The 12,146-nt window shown below is 36.5% G+C and overlaps 1 protein-coding gene across 1 annotated transcript; it reads left to right on the top strand.

Moving 5' to 3' along the window:
- Window positions 1-1,253: 1,253 nt before the first annotated feature.
- On the top strand, window positions 1,254-10,207 carry PTGS2 (prostaglandin-endoperoxide synthase 2). Its single transcript, XM_004028064.5, has 10 exons — window positions 1,254-1,747; window positions 2,548-2,664; window positions 2,784-2,927; window positions 3,585-3,728; window positions 4,158-4,339; window positions 5,072-5,155; window positions 5,274-5,520; window positions 5,803-6,089; window positions 6,591-6,738; window positions 7,225-10,207. Exons 1-10 carry the CDS (start codon window positions 1,696-1,698, stop codon window positions 7,632-7,634), a joined length of 1,815 nt encoding a protein of 604 aa, XP_004028113.1. The 5' UTR covers window positions 1,254-1,695; the 3' UTR covers window positions 7,635-10,207.
- Window positions 10,208-12,146: the final 1,939 nt, after the last annotated feature.

A 12,146-nucleotide genomic window follows, 5' to 3' on the forward strand; every position in this document is an offset into this window, starting at 1 on the left:
TCCTAGATGAGATGGAATTTTAGTCATCCGTGTCTCATGTAGAATCAGATGTGTACATTAAGTAAAACGGTTAAAAGAAAAACCTCCAAGTGAGTCTCTTATTTATTTTTTTCTTATAAGACTTCTACAAATTGAGGTACCTGGTGTAGTTTTATTTCAGGTTTTATGCTGTCATTTTCCTGTAATGCTAAGGACTTAGGACATAACTGAATTTTCTATTTTCCACTTCTTTTCTGGTGTGTGTGTGTATATACATATATACACACACACATATACATATATATATATTTTAGTATCTCACCCTCACATACTCCTCCCTGAGCACTACCCATGATAGATGTTAAACAAAAGCAAAGATGAAATTCCAACTGTCAAAATCTCCCTTCCATCTAATTAATTCCTCATCCAACTATGTTCCAAAATGAGAATAGAAAATTAGCCCCAATAAGCCCAGGCAACTGAAAAGTAAATGCTATGTTGTACTTTGATCCATGGTCACAACTCATAATCTTGGAAAAGAGGACAGAAAAGACAAAAGAGTGAACTTTAAAACTCGAATTTATTTTACCGGTATCTCCTATGAAGGGCTAGTAACCAAAATAATCCACGCATCAGGGAGAGAAATGCTTTAAGGCAGACGTTTTGGACATTTAGCGTCCCTGCAAATTCTGGCCATCGCCGCTTCCTTTGTCCATCAGAAGGCAGGAAACTTTATATTGGTGACCCGTGGAGCTAACATTAACTATTTACAGGGTAACTGCTTAGGACCAGTATTATGAGGAGAATTTACCTCTTCCCCCCGCTTTCCAAGAAACAAGGAGGGGGTGAAGGTACGGAGAACAGTATTTCTTCTGTTGAAAGCAACTTAGCTACAAAGATAAATTACAGCTATGTACACTGAAGGTAGCTATTTCATTCCACAAAATAAGAGTTTTTTAAAAAGCTAGGTATGTATGTGCTGCATATAGAGCAGATATACAGCCTATTAAGCGTCGTCACTAAAACATAAAACATGTCAGCCTTTCTTAACCTTACTCGCCCCAGTCTGTCCCGACGTGACTTCCTCGACCCTCTAAAGACGTACAGACCAGACACGGCGGCGGCGGCGGGAGAGGGGATTCCCTGCGCCCCCGGACCTCAAGGCCGCTCAAATTCCTGGAGAGGAAGCCAAGTGTCCTTCTGCCCTCCCCCGGTATCCCATCCAAGGCGATCAGTCCAGAACTGGCTCTCGGAAGCGCTCGGGCAAAGACTGCGAGGAAGAAAAGACATCTGGCGGAAACCTGTGCGCCTGGGGCGGTGGAACTCGGGGAGGAGAGGGAGGGATCAGACAGGAGAGTGGGGACTACCCGCTCTGCTCCCAAATTGGGGCAGCTTCCTGGGTTTCCGATTTTCTCATTTGCGTGGGTAAAAAACCCTGCCCCCACCGGGCTTACGCAATTTTTTTAAGGGGAGAGGAGGGAAAAATTTGTGGGGGGTACGAAAAGGCGGAAAGAAACAGTCATTTCGTCACATGGGCTTGGTTTTCAGTCTTATAAAAAGGAAGGTTCTCTCGGTTAGCGACCAGTTGTCAGACGACTTGCAGTGAGCGTCAGGAGCACGTCCAGGAACTCCTCAGCAGCGCCTCCTTCAGCTCCACAGCCAGACGCCCTCAGACAGCAAAGCCTACCCCCGCGCCGCGCCCTGCCCGCCGCTGCGATGCTCGCCCGCGCCCTGCTGCTGTGCGCGGTCCTGGCGCTCAGCCATACAGGTGAGTACCTGGCGCCGCGCACCGGGGACTCCGGTTCCACGCACCCGGGCAGAGTTTCCGCTCTGACCTCCTGGGTCTATCCCAGTACTCCGACTTCTCTCCGAATAGAGAAGCTACGTGACTTGGGAAAGAGCTTGGACCGCTAGAGTCCGAAAGAACTCCGTGGATATTCCAGCTTTCCCACAAGCACTGATCATTATGAGCCAGTTACTTAACCGATCTGAGACACTCTCACCTCCTAAATAGGGATAGATGATACTAATTTGCAGGTTGTCATTATGATAAGACAGGATCTGATCAATATATGTGAATTGTTTATATTTGGAAACTTTTTATTGAGTGAAAGAAGTTGTTTTAAATACTCTAGTCAGTTCTTTCCTGCTCCCAGGAAAGCCCGGATTATGTTTTAAGATAAGCAAAATGTCTTAAAAGTAAGCTATTTTACTTTGAATTTTTCCCTAAATGTTGATTAGTGTACTAGATCCATTTTAATTTGGAAAGTGAAGTGCTACTTATTTGAACTTCTTAAAAATGCTAATTTTAACATCTAAAGAGTTAACTAAGAAAAGCTTAGTAACATGATGTACCAAGTTGAATATGCTGTTATCCTTATTTAGAATAGAAAATTGGTATTTCTACGTTTTATCCATTCTAAGGCAGGTTAAAAAATTGTATTTCCATGACTACCTATATATTTCTTGAATTTATTATTGTAAAGTTGATTCATAGTAAAACAATTAAATGTTTAAATTAAGATTAAGACACTAAAGAATGATTTATTTGCTGTCCTTTAATTGCAGCAAATCCTTGCTGTTCCCACCCATGTCAAAACCGAGGTGTATGTATGAGTGTGGGATTTGACCAGTATAAGTGCGATTGTACCCGGACAGGATTCTATGGAGAAAACTGCTCAACACGTAAGTTTGTCCTTTGGTTGCCTCATTAGGAGTGGGGCTGGATACAGTTATCATTGTATAGATTTGTGTCTTATATGAGTCCCATTAATTTCTCCCTCCCTTTCTTCTTCTTCTTGCAGCGGAATTTTTGACGAGAATAAAATTATTTCTGAAACCCACTCCAAACACAGTGCACTACATACTTACCCACTTCAAGGGATTTTGGAACGTTGTGAATAACATTCCCTTTCTTCGAAATGCAATTATGAGTTATGTGTTGACATGTAAGTACAAGTGTCTTTCTAAGGTTTTTAGCTTTCTGAAAGAAAAATATGCTTTATAATACTGTAAGCCTAATCTAAAAACATATTTCCAAGCTTATCAAAAAGACTTTAAGATACCTTTTAAGTTTGCCTTCCATCTTAATCGCCAAAAATATTGACATTTAGTCCCATCCAGTTTATACAGTCTGCTCACAACTCTGTATACCTCTTCTAACCTTTACTGTTTGGTCAGTTTGTGGAGGTAGCATGGTCCAGCTGTTTATTGAATGCCCATGGGCCACAGAATTGTTCTGAACATGTAGCACCCATTAAAATAAATTTGGATTTGGATCAGCAAGAAAATAACTTTCCATGATTCTAAAGTGGGTGCCATACTCAGCCATTCCTTTCATAGGCCTCTTGGATAGTGAGCAGATGGCTACCTGAAAAATCAATATTGCCAGATTATAATGTGCAGAGTATATGTATTTTATTAAAGATGTATTTCAAGTGGCCGTTAGACTATAAAGTGTAGTTGTTTTAAAATAGATTTTTTTTTTTATTTTTGGAGTTAAATTCAACCTCTAGTGCCACTTTCCACATTTTACAATAAAAATAATGGTTGATTTACTTAACAAATGAGAATAAATAAAACATTTTTTTCTTTGAAAATTTCAGCCAGATCACATTTGATTGACAGTCCACCAACTTACAATGCTGACTATGGCTACAAAAGCTGGGAAGCCTTCTCTAACCTCTCCTATTATACTAGAGCCCTTCCTCCTGTGCCTGATGACTGCCCGACTCCCTTGGGTGTCAAAGGTGAGTAAGAAGAATCCATTAGAGATGTATTAACTAGAAGACAGGCTGCATTGCTGCCAAAAACAAAATTGACCTTAGACTACCATTTATTTATTAACAAAAGCAGTTTTTACTTTTAGCATGGATATCTATGGGTATTTTTTAAAGTATGAGTCTATATAAACTATTATGTAAAAGCAAATGAGCATCTTGGTATAATGTCTTAATATTTTCAAATTATTTCATTAGAAATGAAATAATTCTAATTAAAACAGATAAAATCATTCAGTAAGAAGATGTTCCACCATATCTTAGAATTGTTGTTTATATTATGATCCTATTCACAATTGTAATTCTCATATAAATGAAGAATTCTTGGTAGATTGACAGTCACCATCTCCTTTCTTGAATACATAGATGGATTCTTATCTTAGCTTTCTCATTTTTCAGGTAAAAAGCAGCTTCCTGATTCAAATGAGATTGTGGAAAAATTACTCCTAAGAAGAAAGTTCATCCCTGATCCCCAGGGCTCAAACATGATGTTTGCATTCTTTGCCCAGCACTTCACGCATCAGTTTTTCAAGACAGATCATAAGCGAGGGCCAGCTTTCACCAATGGGCTGGGCCATGGGGTAAGATAGAGTTAATATCTTAGAGTTAGTAAAATTATACCAAATCATAGTCAAGGGCTAACATTAAAGGAGATATACAGACAGATAGATACAAATAACTTATCCACTTTTTTAAAAAAGAAGTCTTATCTATAAAAACCTTAAAGGAATTTTCCATTTACTTCACTGGTCTAGTAAAATTATACACACACACAGACATGCACACACATATATAAACATTCACACACATACATATGTACAGGTATTGTTATTTGTAATTTGACCCCTGTATTTTTTAGTTTAAAATGTTATTACTGCAAAATGTTATGTCCTCAAAAACACATTGTACCATGATTATGCTGCTTTCAATATTGTAAAGTGAGGTTTTTGCTGCATTATTATTTTTTGGATTTCAACAGCATAGCTTCAAGTTATTCATAAGAATTTTTTATAAATAATACATTTTTATACTTTTTTAGAATTACCATATCATCATAGTGAAGTATATAATATATATGATATAAGCTCAATATAGTATATTAATTCCATTAAACACAAAGACATATCAGTTTGTAGCTATGGTGGATAAACAAATTAATTTAGCAATTTGTGGCTATGAAAAATGTATATTTTATTTAAAAATTTTAAAGAAAGCTAAATGATCAAATTATTTAATGATGAATTATATGATAGCCACTTTATATAAGAAAAACTTCAACAGCAACAAATTAAAATTTTTTCATCATTTTCTAGGTGGACTTAAATCATATTTATGGTGAAACTCTGGCTAGACAGCATAAACTGCGCCTTTTCAAGGATGGAAAAATGAAATACCAGGTATGCTTCCTTTGACTATTAAGACTTGGTTATTACTTACCGCTTATACCCATATTTTAAAATCCCTAAAAATGTGTTCCTTAACTTTTTAACTAATGTTTATTTATTTTTTTTTTAGATAATTGATGGAGAGATGTATCCTCCCACAGTCAAAGATACTCAGGCAGAGATGATCTACCCTCCTCAAGTCCCTGAGCATCTACGGTTTGCTGTGGGGCAGGAGGTCTTTGGTCTGGTGCCTGGTCTGATGATGTATGCCACAATCTGGCTGCGGGAACACAACAGAGTATGCGATGTGCTTAAACAGGAGCATCCTGAATGGGGTGATGAGCAGTTGTTCCAGACAAGCAGGCTAATACTGATAGGTAAACAAGAAAATGATTTATATAAAACCCTCTTCCCCAGGGAAAATTAATGTGCTATCTTTGTTATGTTTTGAGTAAATGACAAGATGTGGTAAATGAAAACTCACACATTCTATATACATTAAATATGTAAGCATGACTGATCATATAGCTATCTTTTGATACTGACAAGGAAGAAAACAGAAATGAAGGAATAGCAAATTTTAAAAATTGCATTCCAATTGCTTGAAAGCTTGTGATCAGATGCAATAAATGTTTTTATTATTTATTTTGTGCAAATAGGAGAGACTATTAAGATTGTGATTGAAGATTATGTGCAACACTTGAGTGGCTATCACTTCAAACTGAAATTTGACCCAGAACTACTTTTCAACAAACAATTCCAGTACCAAAATCGTATTGCTGCTGAATTTAACACCCTCTATCACTGGCATCCCCTTCTGCCTGACACCTTTCAAATTCATGACCAGAAATACAACTATCAACAGTTTATCTACAACAACTCTATATTACTGGAACATGGAATTACCCAGTTTGTTGAATCATTCACCAGGCAAATTGCTGGCAGGGTAAGCATTATTATTGAAAACGAAAACAAAAGACTAGTCAGTAACTTTAGAATTTCTGCCACGGAAATTATTTTTCTTAAACTTACTAAAACCGTAGTTAGTTATATTGCTAGTAAAATTATTTTATTGATATAAGAAGCCTAACTTTGTTTGAAAAGTCTAAACTTTTAGTCTAGTCTACAGTTGTCAAACAAATAGCAAATTTTACCCCTACCTTAAAAATATTTTCAAAAAGTATCTATAATCTTATAGGAATAAATATTTTAGGCTTGAATACTAGTGTTATTTTTGAAATGTAAAAAGGCAAATTAGTTCTAGGCTGCTGTCCCATTGAATTTTAAGCAGAGCTCCTGTTGAAATGTAGGTAAGCATCTTTCCAGCAAATAAAAATTGTCTCCGCTGGGAGTTACAGTTTTACCTGATTTGTACCTAAGGCAAGCTGAATACAAACAGTAAATATGCCTAAAATTCTTGTTTTACAACTAATTTTACTTTCCACAGGTTGCTGGTGGTAGGAATGTTCCACCCGCAGTACAAAAAGTGTCACAGGCTTCCATTGACCAGAGCAGGCAGATGAAATACCAGTCTTTTAACGAGTACCGCAAACGCTTTATGCTGAAGCCCTATGAATCATTTGAAGAACTTACAGGTAAGAAACAGTTTCTAAACTTCTTCGTTTTTTGTTTGTTTGTTTGTTTTTGTTGTTTTTGGTTTTCTTTTTGACATGGAGCCGCCCTCTGTCACCCAGGCTGGAGTGCAGTGGCGCCATCTCGGCTCACTGCAACCTCCGCCTCCTGGGTTCAAGCAATTCTCCTGCCTCAGCTTCCTGAGTAGCTGGGACTACAGGCGCACGTCGCACGCATGGATATTTTTTTGTATTTTCAGTATAGACGGGGTTTCACCGTGTTAGCCAGGCTAGTCTCAAACTCCTGACCTAGTGATCCGCCAGCTTCGGCCTCCCAGAGCGCTGGGATTACAGGCGTGAGCCACCGCGCCTGGCCCCTAAACTTCTTATAAGAATCAGGGGTCAAATGGAAACAGAGAAGTTGGCAGCAAATTGAGCAAAAGAATCAAACTGTTTTTTATTTTGTGAAGTTTGACATTGGTTGTATCTCTGTCTTCATCGCCTTCACAGGAGAAAAGGAAATGTCTGCAGAGTTGGAAGCACTCTATGGTGACATCGATGCTGTGGAGCTGTATCCTGCCCTTCTGGTAGAAAAGCCTCGGCCAGATGCCATCTTTGGTGAGACCATGGTGGAAGTTGGAGCACCATTCTCCTTGAAAGGACTTATGGGTAATGTTATATGTTCTCCTGCCTACTGGAAGCCAAGCACTTTTGGTGGAGAAGTGGGTTTTCAAATCATCAACACTGCCTCAATTCAGTCTCTCATCTGCAATAACGTGAAGGGCTGTCCCTTTACTTCATTCAGTGTTCCAGATCCAGAGCTCATCAAAACAGTCACCATCAATGCAAGTTCTTCCCGCTCCGGACTAGATGATATCAATCCCACAGTACTACTAAAAGAACGTTCGACTGAACTGTAGAAGTCTAATGATCATATTTATTTATTTATATGAACCATGTCTATTAATTTAATTATTTAATAATATTTATATTAAACTCCTTATGTTACTTAACATCTTCTGTAACAGAAGTCAGTACTCCTGTTGCGGAGAAAGGAGTCATACTTGTGAAGACTTTTATGTCACTACTCTAAAGATTTTGCTGTTGCTGTTAAGTTTGGAAAACAGTTTTTATTCTCTTTTATAAACCAGAGAGAAATGAGTTTTGACGTCTTTTTACTTGAATTTCAACTTATATTATAAGAATGAAAGTAAAGATGTTTGAGTACTTAAACACTGTCACAAGATGGCAAAATGCTGAAAGTTTTTACACTGTCGATGTTTCCAATGCATCTTCCATGATGCATTAGAAGTAACTAATGTTTGAAATTTTAAAGTACTTTTGGACATTTTTCTGTCATCAAAAAAAAAACAGGTATCAGTGCATTACTAAATGAATATTTAAATTAGACATTACCAGTAATTTCATGTCTACTTTTTAAAATCAGCAATGAAACAATAATTTGAAATTTCTAAATTCATAGGGTAGAATCACCTGTAAAAAAGCTTGTTTGATTTCTTAAAGTTATTAAACTTGTACATATACCAAAAAGAAGCTGTCTTGGATTTAAATCTGTAAAATCAGTAGAAATTTTACTACAATTGCTTGTTAAAATATTTTATAAGTGATGTTCCTTTTTCACCGAGAGTATAAACCCTTTTAGTGTGACTGTTAAAACTTCCTTTTAAATCAAAATGCCAAATTTATTAAGGTGGTGGAGCCACTGCAGTGTTATCTTAAAATAAGAATATTTTGTTGAGATATTCCAGAATTTGTTTATATGGCTGGTAACATGTAAAATCTATAGCAGCAAAAGGGTCTACCTTTAAAATAAGCAATAACAAAGAAGAAAACCAAATTATAGTTCAAATTTAGGTTTAAACTTTTGAAGCAAACCTTTTTTTATCCTTGTGCACTGCAGGCCTGGTACTCAGATTTTGCTATGAGGTTAATGAAGTACCAAGCTGTGCTTGAATAACGATATGTTTTCTCAGATTTTCTGTTGTACAGTTTAATTTAGCAGTCCATATCACATTGCGAAAGTAGCAATGACCTCATAAAATACCTCTTCAAAATGCTTAAATTCATTTCACACATTAATTTTATCTCAGTCTTGAAGCCAATTCAGTAGGTGCACTGGAATCAAGCCTGGCTACCTGCATGCTGTTACTTTTCTTTTCTTCTTTTAGCCATTTTGCTAAGAGACACAGTCTTCTCATCACTTCATTTCTCCTATTTTGTTTTACTAGTTTTAAGATCAGAGTTCACTTTCTTTGGACTCTGCCTATATTTTCTTACCTGAACTTTTGCAAGTTTTCAGGTAAACCTCAGCTCAGGACTGCTATTTAGCTCCTCTTAAGAAGATTAAAAGAGAGAAAAAAAAAGGCCCTTTTAAAAATAGTATACACTTATTTTAAGTGAAAAGCAGAGAATTTTATTTATAGCTAATTTTAGCTATCTGTAACCAAGATGGCTGCAAAGTGGCTAGTGCCTCAGAGAGAACTGTACAGGGTTTGTAACTGGAAAAAGTTACGTTCCCATTCTAACTAATGCCCTTTCTTATTTAAAAACAAAACCAAATGATATCTAAGTAGTTCTCAGCAATAATAATAATGATGATAATACTTCTTTTCCACATCTCATTGTCACTGACATTTAATGGTACTGTATATTACTTAATTTATTGAAGATTATTATTTATGTCTTATTAGGACATTATGGTTATAAACTGTGTTTAAGCCTACAATCATTGATTTTTTTTTGTTATGTCACAATCAGTGTATTTTCTTTGGGGTTACCTCTCTGAATATTATGTAAACAATTCAAAGAAATGATTGTATTAAGATTTGTGAATACATTTTTAGAAATCTGATTGGTATATTGAGATATTTAAGGTTGAATGTTTGTCCTTAGGATAGGCCTATGTGCTAGCCCATAAAGAATATTGTCTCATTAGCCTGAATGTGCCATAAGACTGACCTTTTAAAATGTTTTGAGGGATCTGTGGATGCTTCGTTAATTTGTTCAGCCACAATTTATTGAGAAAATATTCTGTGTCAAGCACTGTGGGTTTTAATATTTTTAAATCAAACACTGATTACAGATAATAGTATTTATATAAATAATTGAAAAAAATTTTCTTTTAGGAGGAGGGAGAAAATGAAATAAATATCATTAAAGATAAATAACTCAGGAGAATCTTCTTTACAATTTTATGTTTAGAATGTTTAAGGTTAAGAAAGAAATAGTCAATATGCTTGTATAAAACACTGTTCACTGATTTTTTTTTTTTTAAAAAACTTGATTTGTTATTAACATTGATCTGCTGACAAAACCTGGGAATTTGGGTTGTGTATGTGAATGTTTCAGTGCCTCAGACAAATGTGTATTTAACTTATGTAAAAGATAAGTCTGGAAATAAATGTCTGTTTATTTTTGTACTATTTAAAAATTGACAGATCTTTTCTGAAAATAAACTTTGATTGTTTCTATACATCTTTGTCATATGACATAAGATTTCTCTGAAGCATTACTCTTAAACCATTATCTTGCATTCTCCTACCTATTCAAAACTAGGACTGGCCCTTCATGAAATGGTTTTGCCCTCAATTATATAGAGGCTTCCTAGAGTCACTATTTAAATCTCATAATTCTTATTCACTGCGACACTGTGTTGGAAAATGTCTAGTTTGTGTATCTTTACAGAAGATGGCAAACAAGCTTATTTTCATTGCCTAGTCTAGAAGAATAAGAAAAAAATACACAATAAGGCAAAGAATAAGACATATATTTTGAAGGAGGCACAAAGTTAAGAAGTTCAAAGAGGAGGAAATTATACAAAGTTGGGCAAATCATTGATGCAAAAGCTTATAGACTTTTGTTGTACCTCTATCCTTGACATCTTGGTAATTTCAATATCTACATGGACCACATATTTAGCACCTTCCCTGGCCTCTCCTCTTTGGCCTTCTCCATTCCAGGGATGGCCTCTTCCACCATATTTCCTGAAATCATACATATCTTGATATCATTATGATTAATTACAGCACCACTTTCAAAATCTTGATTTCAAGCATCTTCCAGCTCACCTAATTTACTGCTTACACTCTAACATCTCTCAGTCTCACTGAACCTACCGATCCACCAACCTCATCACTTCACTATTTATCACCTCTTTTATCTTTCCATTTACTTCCATATGCATCTAGCTCAGATTCTATTGTCCATCATTCTAATCATTCCCCTCTGCTCTGTATACTCTCCCTCTACTGTGCTGAATTGACACAAGTTGATTAAATCCAGCCATTCTCCTAATCTGTTTTTTATTTGGCTTCTCAGTAGCATTCAACACAAATAGCTATAATCTCTTTATGAAAGTACCCCTGCCCCCACCTTGGCTTCATGGTTTAATACTCTCCTGGTCTTTCTCTACCTTTCTCAGAGCACCATTGCTCAGTCTTTTCTCTCTCTCTCTTTTTTAAGCTCTTTCTCTTCTACTGTATGTATAAGTTGAAGTGTCTCGATATCTGCTCTGCCTGCATTCCTCCAGATTAATCACATTTAAGCTCATTATTGGAAATAATAAGCACTCACAAATAAACACTCCAGGACCAACGTCTAATTGTCAATTGACAACATCTCCAAATTGTCAGTTGACAATCTCTCCACTCAAAGTCATCAATTTAATTGCTTCTTTTACATTCTTCCCTCCCAGCACCATATATCCCAAATAATAATTGTCCAGTGTTAAAGACACCACCATACTCTTTCCTTCACTTGCATAGCCAATCCAACAGCAATCCTGTTGACTACAACCCACAAATAAATCCCAAATCTGTCACCTTTTTTCCAACTTCACAACCTAGCAGTGTAATAGTCTATTAATTGGTGTTCTCTTGTCTATTCTTTCCTCAGCCCAAACCATTCTCCTTATGGCAGTGGCAGTAATTTTATATATATATATATATGTATATATATATGTATACACACACACTTTATACTTTAAGTTCTGGGATACATGTGCAGAATGTGCAGGTTTGTTACATAGGTATACATGCGCCATGGTGGTTTGCTGCACCCATCAACTTGCAATCTACATTAGGTATTTCTCCTAATGCTATCCCTCCCCTAGCCCCCCACCCTTCGACAAGCCCCAGTGTATGATGTTCCCCTGCCTGTGTCCATGTGGTCTCATTGTTCAACTCCCACTTATGAGTGAGAATATGCAGCGTTTGGTTTTCTGTTCCTGTGTTAGTTTGCTGAAAATGATGGTTTCCAGCTTCAACCATTTCCCTGGAAAGGACATGAATTCATCCTTTTTAATGGCTGCATAGTATTCCACGGTATATATGTTCCACGTTTTCTTTATTCAGTCTGTCATTGATGGGCATTTGGGTTGGTTCCAAGTCTTTGCTATTGTGAACAGTGCCACA

Source organism: Gorilla gorilla, chromosome 1 (genome assembly GCF_029281585.2).
Source record: "Gorilla gorilla gorilla isolate KB3781 chromosome 1, NHGRI_mGorGor1-v2.1_pri, whole genome shotgun sequence".
In the NCBI taxonomy this organism is placed as follows: domain Eukaryota; kingdom Metazoa; phylum Chordata; class Mammalia; order Primates; family Hominidae; genus Gorilla; species Gorilla gorilla.

Bases quoted from the DNA above. Each gene is read 5' to 3' on its own strand.
- PTGS2 (XM_004028064.5), top strand. From the start codon at position 1,696: ATGCTCGCCCGCGCCCTGCTGCTGTGCGCGGTCCTGGCGCTCAGCCAT. The intron at 2,665-2,783 runs GTAAGTTTGTCC...TTCTTCTTGCAG, and splicing joins TGGAGAAAACTGCTCAACAC to CGGAATTTTTGACGAGAATA. The intron at 5,521-5,802 runs GTAAACAAGAAA...TTGTGCAAATAG, and splicing joins AAGCAGGCTAATACTGATAG to GAGAGACTATTAAGATTGTG.